The sequence below is a fragment of the Pithys albifrons genome, chromosome 5, assembly GCF_047495875.1.
Source record: "Pithys albifrons albifrons isolate INPA30051 chromosome 5, PitAlb_v1, whole genome shotgun sequence".
In the NCBI taxonomy this organism is placed as follows: domain Eukaryota; kingdom Metazoa; phylum Chordata; class Aves; order Passeriformes; family Thamnophilidae; genus Pithys; species Pithys albifrons.
In genome coordinates, this window is record NC_092462.1 from 70,419,152 (window position 1) to 70,435,235 (window position 16,084).

Genomic DNA, 16,084 nt, shown 5'->3' on the forward strand with positions numbered 1-16,084 from the left:
TGTGTTAAATGAGGACATTTATTTCTAAGTCATTGTGTATGAAGTTCAAACATTATCTGCATTTTAGAAAGAAGTAACACAAACCCTGGAGCAGAGGTCCAGCTCACACCCTTATTCCTCCTCATCTTGTCCCTGCTGCCTGTCAGCATCAGGAGTGAGCTGGTTCTTGTGCCTGAGCCCATCCCTGGGAGCAGAGACGGCGTTTGGCCTTGGGAATGGATGTGCAACTCTCAGGTTTTGGAAGGAGCTGTGGTTTAGTGTGCAGTTCCCAGAGAAAGTGGTGCTTGTTGTCTGGGTGTCTGTGCTGCATGTTGTCCTTTCCAGCTGTGCAGGGCAGAGAGCCTGAGGTGGAGTCACACTGTGGATACTGTAGGAGGTGGGTTTCTGTGCCCAGAGCTCTGGGAGCTGATCCAGAAGGCCAAAGGTGTGGATGTTTAGTTATGTTGGTTTGTTTTGCTGAGTTTGGTGTGGGGCTTCCCCTGCAGAGGCCTGGAGAGAGAAAAGGGTTTGATTTACAGTGATGGGAAAGGAATGGGAAGGCAGTTAATGTTGGATGGGCTGTTTCAGCCTTTGTCTGCAGCCAGGGACCTGCAAGAGCAAAGTGTTCCTGAATGCTCTGTGTGTTAGCGAAGGATGTGCCAACATATGCAGCAGACATCCAGCAAAAAGACTTTTATAGGATACACTGATGATCAGTTCTTACACTATTGAAGAAGAGGTGGCTTTTGAAATTTGTCTCTGGCTTCTGATGTAACCCAAACTGTCAATCTGTACAAAACTGAAGAGCTGTGCAGGGCATTTTTCCTCTGTAGGGGAAAAACATCCTTGCACAGGTTTGGCAGAAGGGATCAAGATAAGTGAAGAATGCAAATATTGTCCAGAACAAGGCTGCATGAAGAGTTCTTTGTTATCATTTCTGCCTTGGAAATGCAGGTGAGGATCAGAAGAGTGCTGGTGATAATAAATATCCACCATAAAAATGACAGGCTGTTCTCTTTTCCAGAAAGGTAAGGAGAAAATGCATTCATCCTTAAAAAAATGTCCCCTTCTTACTAGAGACCCCATGGATGTATCAGAAGGGACAGGAATTTATGTGATTTAGAAGATGCTTTGATTTGTAAAGAGTGAGGCTCCAGAGGTGTTGCAAAGTTTGTTGGCAGCCCAGCCTTTCCAAGCACTAGCCCAGCACTTGCTGCCTGGAGCAGCGTTGGGGATTTCTTGGCTGGTCTGTGGCTACAAGCCCCAGGGTGCCCAAGGCTTGCAAAACTGCAGGAGTGGTTTCCTGCAGAGCAGGGGAGGTGAAGACAGCAGTGTCAGGGAGGTCAGTTTGCAGGAGCAAAATGTGTGTGATCAAAAGCCTTTCTTCTTCTAAAGTGGGGAATTGCAATTCTGCTTGTAGGGGTGCTTTCCTGGTGAGTCAGGATGATGGGTGGGTTGGGGAGGCAGGAGGGAAAGCATAAAAAAGGGTTGTTGTGTGCCCTAGAAGTTGGTCTGTCTCTAAATGTAGTCCTGTGTGCAGTGCTGTTTCTCAGAGAAGTCATCCAAGGCTGCAGCAGCCTCTCTGCTGCTGTTCCTTAGTGCCTGTTGGGGAAGGAGAGGCCTGAAGCCGTGGTGATGTTGGTCCAAAGTGGTGCAGAGGGGGATCTGGGAAGCAAGAACTTGTATGTAATCCATGGGCACACCTTCATGCCCAGTGCTGAAATCAAATGAATAGTCTGGGGAGGGGAAGGGATAAAATATGGTCACCCCTCAGGCTCGAGATGGGAGAACAGAAATGTGGTTAGTCATGAGCATTGGATGATGTGCAAAGTTTTTGGGCTGCCAGAAGCACATCCTCTCTTTGTGTTTTGTGTCCGCTGCAGTGTCAGGCTCAGTGATTTGAATTACTTAAAAAAAGAAAGGTACACAAAATACTCAAACAAACCCAAAAGCACAGGATAAGAGAACCTTCTTTCTCATTTTTGCCCTGCAGTCATTACACAGACCCCTCCCACCCACTATCGAGTGAAGAATTTCTGGAGTGCTTTTGGTCACCTTCCTGCTTTATCACCTGAGGGTTGCCAAGTTTAAGAGAAAGTTGCCAATGGCTGCCACTTACTGACCTTTTACACCTGCACCTTCGTCTTCTGATTCCTAAAATAAGAAAGAAAATTTGTTAGTTCGAAGCTACCAAGTCAGAGCTCAGTAAAGAAACTCTGCAGTGAGGTGGATCTGATGTTCCCCATCAGCTGATATCTCTGAGACTACCCACAGATACACCAAGCTAATTTTTGAGGAAATCCCTGCCAGGGAGTGGTGCCATAGATCATGGTTGCTCAATATTCCCCTTAAATATTTTCATGAATTGCAGAGTAATGTGGGTAGCACTAGCAGGGTCAGCCTGGGCACACTGAGTGTGAATTCTTTGTGGTTGCTGTCCCCAGGGACTTTGGCATGTTGCTGAAAATCCCTTGGCAGCAATTATTTCTACAGGTGCTGTGTGGCAACGCTGCCTCTCCACATGCAAGCCAGTTGAAGGATTCTCTTCCTTGTTTTAGGACCTCTGTTGTTACTTTGGGATGTATTCATAAAAACACAATATTTTGCCATTAATTTGAGCCCAGGGAAATGACCTGTCCTTGAGGGCTTTTGCTGCTGCAGGAGTGAACTGGCCCTAGTGGCTGTTCACTGATCATTCAGAGCAGTGTAAAAGGCAGAAATAAAGGACTGAGTGGTGTTTGTGGTTTAGCAGTGCTGCAGGTCACCAGGAAATGCTGTTTTATATGGAGAGCTCTTTGCTCGTGATGACTTCAGAGGGAATTTGGAGCAACACCGGTCACTCTGCTGCATCATCAGCCACTTCCCTCAAGAAGAATGATTTTTGACTGTATCTCCTCAAGGCTTTTTCCTGTATTCCTTCCTAATGCTGTAGAGCCTGAGGATTAGTGTTTTTCAGGTCTGAAGGATGGTGAAAAATGGTGTTTTTTGAAGCTGGGTCAGCTGGCACATTCATCTGACATCGGCTGCAGGGTCAGGGAGGATCTAGTGAGGTTAATTCAGCAGCAGAACTGCTGGTGTTCAGGCAAGGGAGCAGAGCTGGATTAATGAAGTCTCTGTAACTTCTGTGGGCAATGGCAAGATGAACTGATTTCAGGGAGTGTTGGCTGGAGTTGAATCCATTTGCACTCCCTTCTTGCTCAGGGGAATTTCCCTTCATTTCAAACATGAAATTTGACTGAAGGACTTTTGCTGACCCAGAGATTTTGCATTCCTGCTTGAACTGTGGCTGTCTCTGAACCTGCATAAGGAAGTTCCTCCTTTGGTTACAGCTCAAGGTGCTATTGGGAGTCTCAGCATATGCTGGAGCTTAGTTAGCCTCTTAGGTGAGAATGTTTCAGGCTCTGGTACTTTAACCTGTGACACATGGATTTAAGGATGATAGAGCCAAGGCTGTGTCTAGAGGAAGTTCTATGTCTTTCTAATCCATTTTTCTTCCTTGAAGGTCTTTTCCTGTGGGAAAACCAGTGTGTGAGTTTGGCAGTAAATGGTGGCAGCAGATAATGATTGGAGAGGCACAGCTCGCAGGTGTCACACAAAGACAGTTTATTAAAATAACTCCATGGAGAAAAAAACAGTACAGGGTAAAAGAAAAAAGCTGCCCTCTAACTCACTCCTTCCAGCATATATCTCCTACCAGTTGCCACCCATAGCTTCATCCCACAGGCTGAATCACACTGTCTCTAATTCTCATCACAGCCTTTAATTGGATGCTACTTCTGTGCAGATGTTTCTTCTCTCCCGTGAGAAAGCTCACACTCCCTACATACCTTCTCATGGGGCAGCCTGACCCAAACCTCCTTATCTTACTTGGTTTTGCCAGTTCTTGGTCTCTTTCACATAACTTATTGTGCACCTATAGCAGACCTCAGAACTTGCCTGTTCTTCTATAAATCCTTTTTCTCAACTCAAGAATCTTTCTTTCTCTCCATATTTTCCAATCAAAATAACTTTTTGATTCTCTGATTGTAAGTTGATAATTATTTCTCATCCTAAGCCTGCAGATGAGGCAAAGACACATCCTGACTTTAGCATTGATCCTTCTCCTGCCTTGACTGTGTCCTGGCTATCTGATGCCTCCCAAAGGAGAGAAAAGATCCAGGACCCTGAGGGCCAGGGCTGTGGTTTCAGGACAGAGGTGGATCTAGAGGGAGTTGTGGTGAGTCTTATGTCGACACAGCAGGATGGTGATGGCCAGGGCGATGAGGAGCAGGAGGCAGGCGCCTGCCAGGGGAACCCAGATAGCATTACAGAAGAAATTCGGCTCCTTCTCTGTGCTGGTCTCTGCAGAAATAGAGAAGGGGAAAGGTCGAGCAGGTGCTCATGGTTGGTGTTAGGGTCTGTTCTGGTGGAGCCAAGAGAGCTGCCAAGGGCACTGCCTGGTGTTCTGTGAGGCTGGTGGTGAGGCCGAGGCTTCCTCTGGATCTGAAGGGATGTTCTTCATCAGTGGTGCTGCTCTCAGCATTTTCCTGACACTTGAGGGAGGACCCACAGGCAAAGGTTTTGCTGTGTCTCCTGAGGAGACTAAAACCTACCCCAGCCCTCAAGGCTCTACCCTCCCTCCTGCTCTTCCAAGTGAGCCCAGGTATGAGACATGATCCTGTTTATTTAGCTCATCCTTAGCCTTTCCTACTTGGGAGGAAATTATGTGGCAGTTAATTTTTCCAAATCTGTTGAATGGCTGTGGATTTTCTTTCTCCCCATTCCAAAATGCTTGCAAGATCCCCCTCAGTATTACTGGGCCAGAGCCCCACTCTTCTTCCCTCCCTTCCTCCCTTCGGGCTACCTGGATCTGTGGTTTTGCTGCAGGGGTCCTTTTTGGTGATGCCACTCTGCGTGGTGGGTCCTGCCGTGGTGGTGACTACAAGTATAAATGGGTGAATTCATCATGTAGGTAAACACAACAAAACAGAACTCTGCTGACCCTCTGCTGTATCCCTTTCTCCCGATGAGAGTAAAAGCAGCCCCTGCTCCCAAGGCTCCAGCCTCCCTTCCCATCTTCCTGGTGTGCCCAGTTGTGAGACATACTCATGCTTTTCCCCTCATCCTTAGTCCTTCCTGTTTGGAGTGAAATAGTGGGGTTTGATCCTTCCAACTCTGCTAAATCTCCATGGATATTCTCTCTCCTTTCACCCAAATTGCCCGCAGGTATCAGTGGTATCAGTGAACCAGAGCCCAGCTCTTGCCGTCTCCCTCCCTGCATTCTGGTTACCTGGATCCAGAGTGGTGAGGTCGGGTTCCTTTACCGTGGTGCCACGCTGGGTTGTGGTGACTGTGAGTGAAAATGGATGAATTCAGCAAGTAGGGAAATAAAATGAAGGAAGTCTCTCCTGTGCTTCTGTTCTCCCACCACTGCCCAGGGTACAGATGCTCCTGTACACACACATTGGGGCTGAGCTGTGGGGGAACTTCCCAGAGCGCATTTTGCATGGGGACTTCCCCAAGGAGGGTCTCCCAGGAGCCAGGAATGAGCTGCAACTCCTTGTACCTTGCTGTCTGCCACCATGGTCAGAAAGCCTGAGCACTCTGAGAGCTGTGTGTGGTGAGGAACAGGGCAGGATGGTGGTGGAATTTGCTTTGGTTTTGTGTTTTCAGAGCCAAGGGTGGGATTAAGAAGTGGGGCTGGGGAGATGCTGCTGTGCATGTGAAATCCTCTTTGCCTTTGTGCAGGAGCAATGGCACAAGGAGAGACAGCAAGCAGGGAGCCTCCACCAGCAGGACCAGTGTGTTGGTCACAAGATGCCTTGGTCAAGCAAGCAGGGAAATGGGTGTTGAGGAAGAGTCAGCTGGTTAAAAAGGGAGAGGCAGAAGGTGCTGGGCACTTTGTCAGAGCTAAGCATGGCTGGATGGAGATGTTGCTGACCTGGTAAGAAGGCAGGCTGGCCACGGCTGAAGTACAGAATTTCGTTGATGTTTATGACGCAGAAATAATGTCCCTCATCCTGTGGTGTGAAAGACTTCACTACCAACCGATAGAACCTCCTGTCTTTGCAGGCCTCAAAGCGTCTGGATGTTCTCTGGTTCCCCTGAAAGGTGTTCAAGGATTTTGAAGAAATGGAGACGATGAAGTGAGGGGTCCCACTCTTGTCCTGGTGAATCCAGAACACCCCAGTTTTACTGTCAGTCTGACACAGCAGTTCCAGTCGCTGTCCCACCTGCAGTTGGGTGATGCTGTTGCGAAAGCTGACCTTCAGCTCATAGTGCTGGCCTTGGATGCCAATGCAGCCTGCAGGAGAGACATCTTTGTTGGAACTGCTTGGGAAGAGCCAGTGCCCCCCTCTGAACAAACCTCCTTCCCTCCCCATGGAGTGTGAGGTGAAATAGAAAGGGAAAACCGGACTGTCTGGATGTCTGGGAGTTTTTCTTGGAGTCTTTGCTGGGTGGGACATGGAGGGTGCTCAGCAATGAGGCAGGAGGGCTATAAAGGTGGGTGCTGCTCTTCCGGCTGCCTTCTTGGGGATGTTACCCCTTCCCAGGTTATCCAAAATGACTCCCTGCAGTGATTGAATCCTAAGCCCCGTGTATTGCCCTGTTCTCCCTGCCTTCCAGAACCATCATCTGACCAGGCTCCCTTCCCAGTGCTTGTGGTGCTGCAGCCACCACTGCGGCTGCCCTACGCCAGCTGAGGTGATCCTGCCTCTCCCCCACACTTACTGAGCTCACCTCAAAGTCAGCATATTTTTGGCTCTTTTCTTCCCTTTACTTCTTTACCTCAAGTTCTTGGATTCAGTGGAAGGTTATTCCTGTTCCCTGCCAGTGAAGGGGCTGCACAGCCCTGTGTCCATACTCACAGAGTCCCAGAGCGAGCAGGAGGAGCAGGGCAGGAGAGCTGTGCATGTTGTGCTAGTGGTGTCTGTCCCTGGGGACGGTGCAGTGCAGCTGAGATGAACTTTGTCACTTGTGCTGGGAGACTGCCTTCGCTTTGTGGAGGAAGTGATGTCATCAGGACCCTCTTGGGTAAAGAGGTGATGCTCCGCAGCTGTGGCAAAATGTAGGGGGGGAAAAAAAGATTTCTGCAGAATTGCAGTTCTAGTCCTGAGTTGGGTTCGTTTTTCCATATTGGTTCTTCATGGTCCCTCAAGGATTTTTCCTTGCTGACTTCCCTAGAGATCCAAAGTGCTGTTGCTCATGGCTAAAGTGGGATCATCCATCCAGCCCTCTGGGTGTCCACAGCAGCTCCAACTTTTCACAAGTCACAGACAAACCCCGTGCTTTGTCTGAAGTTTGCAGTGGTTTTTTTCATGGCAGGGATTCTGCATCCTTCTCTTGGGCACACTCAAGGGATCTTGTGTGGAATGCAATTCCCAGAGTATTTACTTACCCAACAGGTCAGACACAGGTGTTTGATGGCAGAGATCCCTGTGTATCACTTCTCTCCAAGCACATGCACTGCTGACACACACCCAGGTTCTTCACGTGGCTTGGTTGTTCTCTTTGCAGTTTCTCTTTGCAATTGCTGAGCAAAAGCCATTTTGTGCAAGGCGGATTGTGTGTCAGCTGAACACACTGAGAGTGCCCAATGCCCAGGGCTATGATTTCCTGTTAATTCTGTTTTGACAACTTGTGTTTCTCCCCTGTAAGCATAGGGCCTTCCGCCCAGCCAGAAAAAGCCCCTTGTCTGTGTGACCAGAGAGGGCCCTTTGCTGCTGCCTCTGGGTGACCACTTGCACATGGGATGGGTGATGCTTCCTGGAGCTCTGCATATACATTTGCAACAGTTTCATCAGACTTTGAGGGACTGGCCTGGGATTCAATTTCTTCCTTTCTATCCTCCTTGCTTTCCTGATAATTGTTTCTCGTTGGGGGGTATTTTTTTCTCAGAGATTTGGAAAAATCTTTATTTCCTTGGTGTGTGAGAAAGCAGGTGCTGGTGCTTTGTTGTCATTGCTAGTGGGTCTGGTACTCAGAGCTGAGTTGTGGAAAATGGTTTAGGAACTGGGTTTGCTGGATTGGGTGTGAAAGCAATCTGGTGAGTGAGGAAAGGTGCTGTTGGGCTGCTGAGCTGTGTGCAGATCACACTTTCATGAGACTGCGGTAGTTGTGATGTGTGCCTGAAATAGAGCATATTATGTTGAAATACAGAGAGGTTAAGTTTCATGAGTTAAATAACCTTACAAGCATCTGGATGTCAAAATCCTGTTAAGCAAATGTGAACATCAGACTCGAGCTCAGTGTCACCAGCTGGTGCCTCAACTCTGCCAGATGGGACATGAAGTGATGCCACTTTTGTTGTCTCTGTCCAGTTGTCTCCCTGTAAATGGAAAACTTCAGAGTCCCCCTTGAGCCTGAGTCTAAATGTGAGTTGAAGTGGTGGCTGTAGCTGAGCTGTGCTGGGTCACTGCCTGTGCTGGAGGGTTCCTTGGTGAAGTTGGTGTGGTGGCTTAGAGCAAACATCTCTTGGATGTGTCTGCCCTGGGGTGTTGTTTGTTTTCTGGGTATTCAGTGAGCAACCTGGGCAGTGACTGCAAAAGCGTTTGTTTTTGTGTTTATCCCAAGCTGCCTGTTCTGGTCCCTTCAGTGTTCTGACCTCCTGCAGGGGAGACTGTGCTGGTTGTGTAGCAAAGGTGGAATCAGAGCAGTTCAGTGCTGAGCATTGGGCATGTTTCTAAAAGATATTGAAAACTGGAGAGGTTCAAAGGTAGAATACCTAATGTCAGAAGAGACAGATGGAGAAGTTTTACCCCTGACTATCTTGGGGTGGAGAGCAGTCCAGGAACATGTAGTATCTCCCAGAAAATCTGCAATGGAAGAGCTGGATTTGATTTAAATTCCATCCCTTTATAGGTTTGTGAAATGAATGTTATTTAAAAAATACCCAGAAATAACCCACATAACTCAGCGTCCTGAACCAAACAAAACCCCTCAAACCCCAAGAGGCTTTTGGTGTGGGGGTCAGTATCAGACCAGAAGGAACATTGCCCAGCAGTCTGGGGTACAGGCAGGTGGTGTGATGCAGAGCAAAGCTCTTGTGTTGTGTGAAAAGCAGGATAAAGTGAGTGAGAAGAGGAAGGAAGGAGCTGTATGACAAGGTACAAGAGAGGCGGGGATGTTTCTACCTCTTGGAAAGTGTTTTGCAGAAACACTCTGAGTTCTGTTCTTTTAAGTGAGACCTTTGAGCTCCAAGTAATTCAATAAGAGACTCCAGGAGAACTGAAGAATAAAACTGATCTCCTTGGAGAGAGAGAAAGTCTGAGCTGTTGATCTGTGTGGTTAGAGCTGACTCTGGGAGGAGATGAGAGTGACTTCTGGAACCAGAATTGATTCAAATGGGGCTGAGGGTGGGCCCCTGTGTGGCTGAAGTGGTTGGTGAGTTGTTGTGCCTGCTGTTGTGCGAGTGCAGCTGCAGGTTGGTGAGGAGGCTGCTGGTGCTGGGGCAGAGCCTGGCACTGCGTGTGCAGTGAGAGCCTTGCTCCTGCCCAGCTGAGCCCCTGGGCTGTGAGGAGGCCACCCTGAACAGAGGGAGTGTGTCTTGGTGCTTCATGTTGTCTGTGAGTTCACAGACATTTCCACATTGAGGCTTTGCTGCAAATATTTTTCATTCTAGTGTGTGTAGATCCAAGTAATTGTCCTTCAGTTTTTGTCTGCTGTAGTTGAGAGAGACTTATCTAGTCCCTAATGTTTGTTTTCTTAGGCATTGCATACCAGTAAGTTTGGAAGAACTTTGTTTCTGTCTGACTTTCTCTCTTTCCCAGCTTGTTTGTAGAGGAGGAGACTATCAAAGGGATTGTTCCCTTCCTTTTTCTCTTTGGTTTTTATCAGCCCTGTGACAAGAAGATCCAAGTCCCCTGAGAATCTTTATCTCATCTCTGTTCATAGCACTTTCCTGGGATGTGGGAGTCTTCCTGCGCCCATCAGCAAATCCAGGGAATTATGTCTTGAGCTGAATCCAGGCTGTGGTAAAGTGGAAGCTGAGCTCTGTCATCCTCAGGCTCAGACTGGTGTATAAATCCCTGACTTTTCCCTTACCCAAGACTTTCCCCAAGTCATTTTATTCCTTCATGAAGGATGTTGGCTTTTCTGAGGTAGGAACTGACGCAAGAAATTCTCTTAATTGAAATAGAGAGGAATAATTTTATTTTTTGTCTCAGTTCTTGATTTCCAAGTGTAATAAGGAAATATTTCCATCAAATCCAGCTCTGAGAAAGCAGAATGTACTGTAGTCAATCAACATGTCCCCATAAAATCAACAGGTAAAATGTTCTACTTACCCAAAAAAGTGACAAGGATACTTTTTTATATTGTCCCTCCATCATTTATTTCATAAAGAAAGCAAATCCCACCTTCCTTGCTCAGGCCCAATTCCTGCTGAAATTTGTGGAATTGGGGTAGCAGCCCAACAGGGGTAGCATGAGGGAAAACCTTATCTCCCAGGACTGTAAAATCCTTCAAACTGTGGTCCTTTATTCCATATTTGCTTTCTCAGTGAAGCCTTGTATTACAATAGCTGGAAGAGTAAAAACCCTTGGAGAGATGTGTCACCACAAGAGGAGAATGTGTTAAATGAGGACATTTATTTCTAAGTCATTGTGTATGAAGTTCAAACATTATCTGCATTTTAGAAAGAAGTAACACAAACCCTGGAGCAGAGGTCCAGCTCACACCCTTATTCCTCCTCATCTCGTCCCAGCTGCCTGTCAGCATCAGGAGTGAGCTGGTTCTTGTGCCTGAGCCCATCCCTGGGAGCAGAGACGGCGTTTGGCCTTGGGAATGGATGTGCAACTCTCAGGTTTTGGAAGGAGCTGTGGTTTAGTGTGCAGTTCCCAGAGAAAGTGGTGCTTGTTGTCTGGGTGTCTGTGCTGCATGTTGTCCTTTCCAGCTTTGCAGGGCAGAGTGTCTGAGGTGGAGTCACACTGTGGATACTGTAGGAGGTGGGTTTCTGTGCCCAGAGCTCTGGGAGCTGATCCAGAAGGCCAAAGGTGTGGATGTTTAGTTATGTTGGTTTGTTTTGCTGAGTTTGGTGTGGGGCTTCCCCTGCAGAGGCCTGGAGAGAGAAAAGGGTTTGATTTACAGTGATGGGAAAGGAATGGGAAGGCAGTTAATGTTGGATGGGCTGTTTCAGCCTTTGTCTGCAGCCAGGGACCTGCAAGAGCAAAGTGTTCCTGAATGCTCTGTGTGTTAGCGAAGGATGTGCCAACATATGCAGTAGACATCCAGCAAAAAGACTTTTGTAGGATACACTGATGATCAATTCTTACACTATTGAAGAAGAGGTGGCTTTTGAAATTTGTCTCTGGCTTCTGTTGTAACCTAACCTCTCCATCCCTACCTAACAGAAGAGCTGTGCAGGGCATTTTTCCTCTGTAGGGGCAAAATATCCTTGCACAGGGCTGGCAGCAGGGATTGAGATAAGTGAAGAATGCAAATATTGTCCAGAACAAGGCTGCATGAAGAGTTCTTTGTTATCATTTCTGCCTTGGAAATGCAGGTGAGGATCAGAAGAGTGCTGGTGATAATAAATATCCACCATAAAAATGACAGGCTGTTCTCTTTTCCAGAAAGGTATAGGGAAAATGCATTCAGCCTTAAAAAAATGTCCCTTTCTTACTAGAGACCCTATGGATGTATCAGAAGGGACAGAAATTTATGTGATCTCAACGATGCTTTTATTTGTAAAGAGTGAGGCTCCAGAGGTGTTGCAAAGTTTGTTGGCAGCCCAGCCTTTCCAAGCACTAGCCCAGCACTTGCTGCCTGGAGCAGCGTTGGGGATTTCTTGGCTGGTCTGTGGCTACAAGCCCCAGGGTGTCCAAGGCTTGCAAAACTGCAGGAGTGGTTTCCTTCAGAGCAGGGGAGGTGAAGACACCAGTGTCAGGGAGGTCAATTTGCAGGAGCAAAATGTGTGTGATCAAAAGCCTTTCTTCTTCTAAAGTGGGGAATTGCAATTCTCCTTGTGGTGGTGATTCCCTGGTGAGTCAGGATGATGGGTAGGTTGGAGAGGCAGGAGGGAAGGCATAAAAAAGGGTTGTTGTGTGCCCTAGAAGTTGGTCTGTCTCTAAATGTAGTCCTGTGTGCAGTGCTGTTCCTCAGAGAAGTCATCCAAGGCTGCAGCAGCCTCTCTGCTGCTGTTCCTTAGTGCCTGTTGGGGAAGGAGAGGCCTGAAGCCGTGGTGATGTTGGTCCAAAGTGGTGCAGAGGGGGATAATGCCCAGTGCCGCAATCCATTGAATAGTCTCGGGAGTGGAAGTGATAAAATATGGTCATCCCTCAGGCACAATTGGGAGCACATAAATGTGGTTAGTCATGAGCATTGGGTGATGCGGAAAGTTTTTGGGCTGCCAGAAGCACCTGCTCTCTTTCTGTTTTGTGTCTACTGCAGTGTTATGGCTCAATGATTTGAATTACTTAATAATAAGAAAAGCAAACAAAATAAACAAATCCAAAAGCACAGGATAAGAGAACCTTCTTTCTCATTTTTGCCCTGAAGTCATTACACAGACCCCTCCCACCCACTGTCTATTGGATGAAGAACTTCTAGGGTGCTTTTGGGCACCTTCCTGCTTTATCACCTGAGTCTGATATGTTGCCAACTTTAAGAGAAAGTTGCCAATGGCTGTCACTTACTGACCTTTTACACCTGCACCTTCGTCTTCTGATTCCTAAAATAAGAAAGAAAATATTTTAGTTCAAATCTACCAAGTCAGAGTTCAGTAAAGAAACTCTGCAGTGAGGTGGGTCTGGTGTTCCCCAGCACCTGACATCTCTGAGACTACCCACAGATACACCAAGCTAATTTTTTAGGAAATCCTTGCCAGGGTAGTCGGCTGCAGTTCTTGTTCCTCCAAGAACTAAATTTTTATGAGTTAAATTATTTTTATGAGTTTAAATTATTAAAGAGTGAGGTGACTAGCAGTAGCAGGGTTAGTCTGGGCACACTGAGGGTAATTTATTTCTGTTTACTGTCCCCAGGGACTTGGGCATGTTGTTGAAAATCCCTCTGCAGCATCTACAGGGGTGTGCAGTGAGTCTTACTTTGAGACAGTAGGATCGTCATGGCCAGGGCCATGAGGAGCAGGAGGCAGACACCTGCCAGGGGAACCCAGATGACAAAATCACAGAAGAAATTCAGCTCCTCCTCTGTGCTGGTCTCTGCAGGAAAAGAGAAGAGGAAAGGTCCAGCAGATGCTCATGGCTGGTGTTGGTGCCAGTTCTGGTGGAGTCAATGGAGCTGCTTGGTGTTCTGCGAGGCTGGTGGTGAGGCAGAGGCTTCCCCTGGGTCTACAGGGATGTTCTTCCTCAGTGTTGCTGCTCTCAGCAGTTTCCTGGACACTTGAGAGAGTACACATAGGAAAAAGTTCCCTTTTGCCAAATGTGGGTAAAACCAACCCCTGCCCCCAAGGCTTCACCCTCCCTCCTTCTCTTCGCGGTGTACCCAGTTCTGAGACACACTCATCCTTTTAACCTCAACCTTAGCCTTTCCTGATTGGGATGAACATTAGAGTTTAACCCTCCCAACTCTGATAAAGCTCCATGGATTTTCAGCCTCTTCCCATCCCAAAATGCTTGCACCATCCCCCTCAGTATCAGTGGACCAGAGCCCAGCTCTTCCCCTCTCCATCCCTGCAGTCAGGCTACCTGGATCTGGTGTGCTCAGAAAGGGGTCTTTCACAGAGATGCCACGCTGGGTGGTGGGTCCTGGCGTGGTGGGTGTCACTGTGGTGGTGACTACAAGTGAAAATGAAAGAATTCAGCATGTTGGCAAACACACTAAAGAAAGCTCTCTCCTGCCTTTCTGCTCTCCTGCCCCTGCCAGGGCATGGCTGCTCCTGTATTCAGCTGCCCAGGGACTTCATAGATCCAATTTGAGATGGGGACTCCACCAAGGAAGGTCTCCCAAGGAGACCAGTAAGAAGCTGTAGGCTCCTCATTTCTTGCTGTCTGCCACCATCCTCGTAAAGCTTGAGTACCTGTGGTTTTGGGATCTATACGAGGTGAGGAAGGATGTGATAGTGTTGGACATGTTTTCAGTCTTACCCCTTCAGAGCAATGTGTACGATGTAGAAGTGGAGATAGGGAGATGATGCTGGGTCTGCCCAATCATCTCTGCCTTTGGGCAGGAGCAATACCATGAGAGAAGGCAAGCAGAGAAACGGAGTTTGTGGGAGAGCTGGCTGTTTAAAAAGGCACAGGTAGGAGGTGCTGGGCACTTTGTCAGAGCTAAGCAAGATTGGATGGGGATGTTGCTGACCTGGTAAGAAGGCAGGCTGGCCACGGCTGAAGTACAACATTTGGTGGACAATCATGAGGCAGAAATAGTTCCCCTCATCCTGTGGTGTGAAAGTCTTCACTACCAACCGATAGAACCTCCTGTCTTTGCTGGCCTCAAAGCGTCTGGATGTTTTCTGGTTTCCCTCAAAAGTGGTCCGGGATATGGAGGAGATGAAGACAATGAAGTGAAGGGTCCCACTCTTGTCCTGGCGGACCCAGAACGCTCCACTGTCCTTGTCAGTCTGACACTCCAGTTCCAGCCGCTGTCCCACCTGCAGTTGGGTGATGCTGTTGTGAAAGCTGACCTTCAGCTCATAGTGCTGTCCAGGGATGCCAGGGCAGCCTGCAGGAGGGAAATCCTTGTTGGAACTGCTTGGGAAGACCCAGTGGTCCCTCTCTAAACAAACCTCCTTCCCTCCCCATGGAGTGTGAGGTGAAATAGAAAGGGAGAACCAGACTGTCTGGATGTCTGGGAGTTTTTCTTGAAGTCCTTGCTGGGGTGGTGCATGGAGGGTGCTCAGCAATCAGGCAGGAGGGCTATAAAGGTGGGTGCTGCCCTTCCAGCTGCCTTCTTGGGGATGTTACCCCTTCCCAGGTTATCCAAAATGACTCCCTGTAGTGATTGAATCCTAAGCCCCCTGTATTCCCCCGTTCTCCCTGTCCTCCAGAACTGTCATCCGACCAGGCTCCCTTCCCAGTGCTCGTGGTGTTGCAGCCACCTCTGTGACGGCCCTACGCTGGCTGAGGTGATGCTGCCTCTCCCCCCACACTTACTGAGCATTCCTCAAATTCAACCTTTCTGCTTTGTTTTTTTCTCCCTCCCTTTAACTATTTAGCCCAATATCTTGTATTCATTGGAAGGTTTTTCCTGTTCCCTGCCAGTGAAGGGGCTGCACGGCCCTGTGTCCATACTTACAGAGTCCCAGAGTGAACAGGAGGAGCAGGGCAGGAGAGCTGTCCATGTTGTCCTGGGTGTGTCTGTCCTTGGGGATGGTGCAGCGCAGCTGAGATGATAATGATAGTTTTCACTTGAACTGGGAGACTGCCTTGCGCTTTGTGGAGGAAGTGATGTCATCAGGACCCTCTTGGGTAAAGAGGTGATGCTCCGCATCTGTGGCAAAATGTAGGGGGGGAAAAATGATTTCTGAATAAATTTAGTTCTAATTTTAAATTTGGGCTCTTTTATCCTTATCTGTTCTTACTCAAGGATTTTTCCTTGTTGACTTCCCTAGAGATCCTTAGTTCTGCTGCTCATGGCTGAGGTCAGATCATCCAGCCCAGACTGCTGTCCCCCAGCCATCTGGGTGTCCACAGCAGCCCCAGTTCCACACAAGTCACAAACAAGCCCTGTCCTTTGGCTGCAGGCCCCAGGTTGTGTTTCTTGGGAAGGATTCTGTATCCTTCTCTTGAGCACAGTCAAGGGTCTTGTGTGGAAGGGAGAGCCCAGAGTATTTTCATAGCCCACAAATGATACACAGGTGTTTTATGGCATCTATATTTATATCATTTATCTGCAAGCACATGTATAGCTGGCGCACAGGTGGTTTCTTCAGGTGTTGAATTGTTCTCTTTGCAGTTGTTTGCAATTGCTCAGCAAAAGCCACTCATGCAAGGCAGGTGGTCTGCCAGCTGAACACACCAAGTGTGCTTGGCTTTTTGTTTGTTTTAACAACTTGTGGTTCTCTTCTCTAACCACAGGGGCTTCCGCCCTGCCAAAACCCCCCTCATATGCTTCAACAGATAGGGCCCTTGCTGCTGCCTCTGGGTGACCATTTGCACATGGGATGGTGATGCTTCCTGGAGCTTTGCATATACAGCAATAACAGTTTCATCAGACTGCAAGGGAC

General features: G+C 48.0%; 2 protein-coding genes and 1 long non-coding RNA gene across 6 annotated transcripts; all 3 read right to left on the reverse strand.

The window, feature by feature from the left end:
• Window positions 1–2,133, reverse strand: LOC139671962 (uncharacterized). Its single transcript, XR_011697828.1, has 2 exons — window positions 2,103–2,133; window positions 1–489 (listed from the first exon to the last, which is right to left on the reverse strand). It is a non-coding gene; the product is annotated as an uncharacterized lncRNA (long non-coding RNA).
• A 1,432-nt stretch (window positions 2,134–3,565) lies between these two features.
• LOC139671961 (T-cell surface glycoprotein CD8 alpha chain-like) lies at window positions 3,566–6,920 on the reverse strand. 3 transcript variants are annotated; one of them, XM_071555262.1, is made up of 6 exons: window positions 6,828–6,920; window positions 6,225–6,262; window positions 5,900–6,062; window positions 5,249–5,308; window positions 4,823–4,897; window positions 3,566–4,320 (listed from the first exon to the last, which is right to left on the reverse strand). In XM_071555262.1, the coding sequence occupies exons 1-6, from the start codon at window positions 6,871–6,873 to the stop codon at window positions 4,181–4,183; spliced, it is 522 nt and encodes a 173-aa protein (XP_071411363.1). In that variant the 5' UTR covers window positions 6,874–6,920; the 3' UTR covers window positions 3,566–4,180. The 3 variants fall into 3 exon arrangements, with proteins under 3 accessions (XP_071411363.1, XP_071411362.1, XP_071411361.1); XM_071555261.1 differs by having other exon boundaries at window positions 6,192–6,262; XM_071555260.1 differs by having other exon boundaries at window positions 5,900–6,262.
• A 3,608-nt stretch (window positions 6,921–10,528) lies between these two features.
• Window positions 10,529–15,301, reverse strand: LOC139671963 (T-cell surface glycoprotein CD8 alpha chain-like). Of its 2 annotated transcripts, XM_071555263.1 has the most exons (6): window positions 15,154–15,301; window positions 14,218–14,580; window positions 13,605–13,694; window positions 13,002–13,118; window positions 12,598–12,628; window positions 10,529–11,017 (listed from the first exon to the last, which is right to left on the reverse strand). In XM_071555263.1, exons 1-6 carry the CDS (start codon window positions 15,197–15,199, stop codon window positions 10,963–10,965), a joined length of 702 nt encoding a protein of 233 aa, XP_071411364.1. In that variant the 5' UTR covers window positions 15,200–15,301; the 3' UTR covers window positions 10,529–10,962. The 2 variants fall into 2 exon arrangements, with proteins under 2 accessions (XP_071411364.1, XP_071411365.1); XM_071555264.1 differs by lacking the exons at window positions 10,529–11,017; window positions 12,598–12,628 and having other exon boundaries at window positions 13,045–13,298.
• Between the last annotated feature and the right edge of the window lie 783 nt (window positions 15,302–16,084).

Coding starts and splice junctions, on each gene's coding strand:
- LOC139671961 (XM_071555260.1), bottom strand. CDS start 6,873: ATGCACAGCTCTCCTGCCCTGCTCCTCCTGCTCGCTCTGGGACTCT. Junction 5,309..5,899: donor CCAGCCTGCCTTCTTACCAG/GTCAGCAACATC, acceptor TTTCACTCACAG/TCACCACAACCCAGCGTGGC. Junction 4,898..5,248: donor CCTCACCACTCTGGATCCAG/GTAACCAGAATG, acceptor TTATACTTGTAG/TCACCACCACGGCAGGACCC.
- LOC139671963 (XM_071555263.1), bottom strand. CDS start 15,199: ATGGACAGCTCTCCTGCCCTGCTCCTCCTGTTCACTCTGGGACTCT. Junction 14,581..15,153: donor CCTGTTCACTCTGGGACTCT/GTAAGTATGGAC, acceptor TCCCTCCTGCAG/GCTGCCCTGGCATCCCTGGA. Junction 12,629..13,001: donor GACGATCCTACTGTCTCAAA/GTAAGACTCACT, acceptor TTCTTATTTTAG/GAATCAGAAGACGAAGGTGC.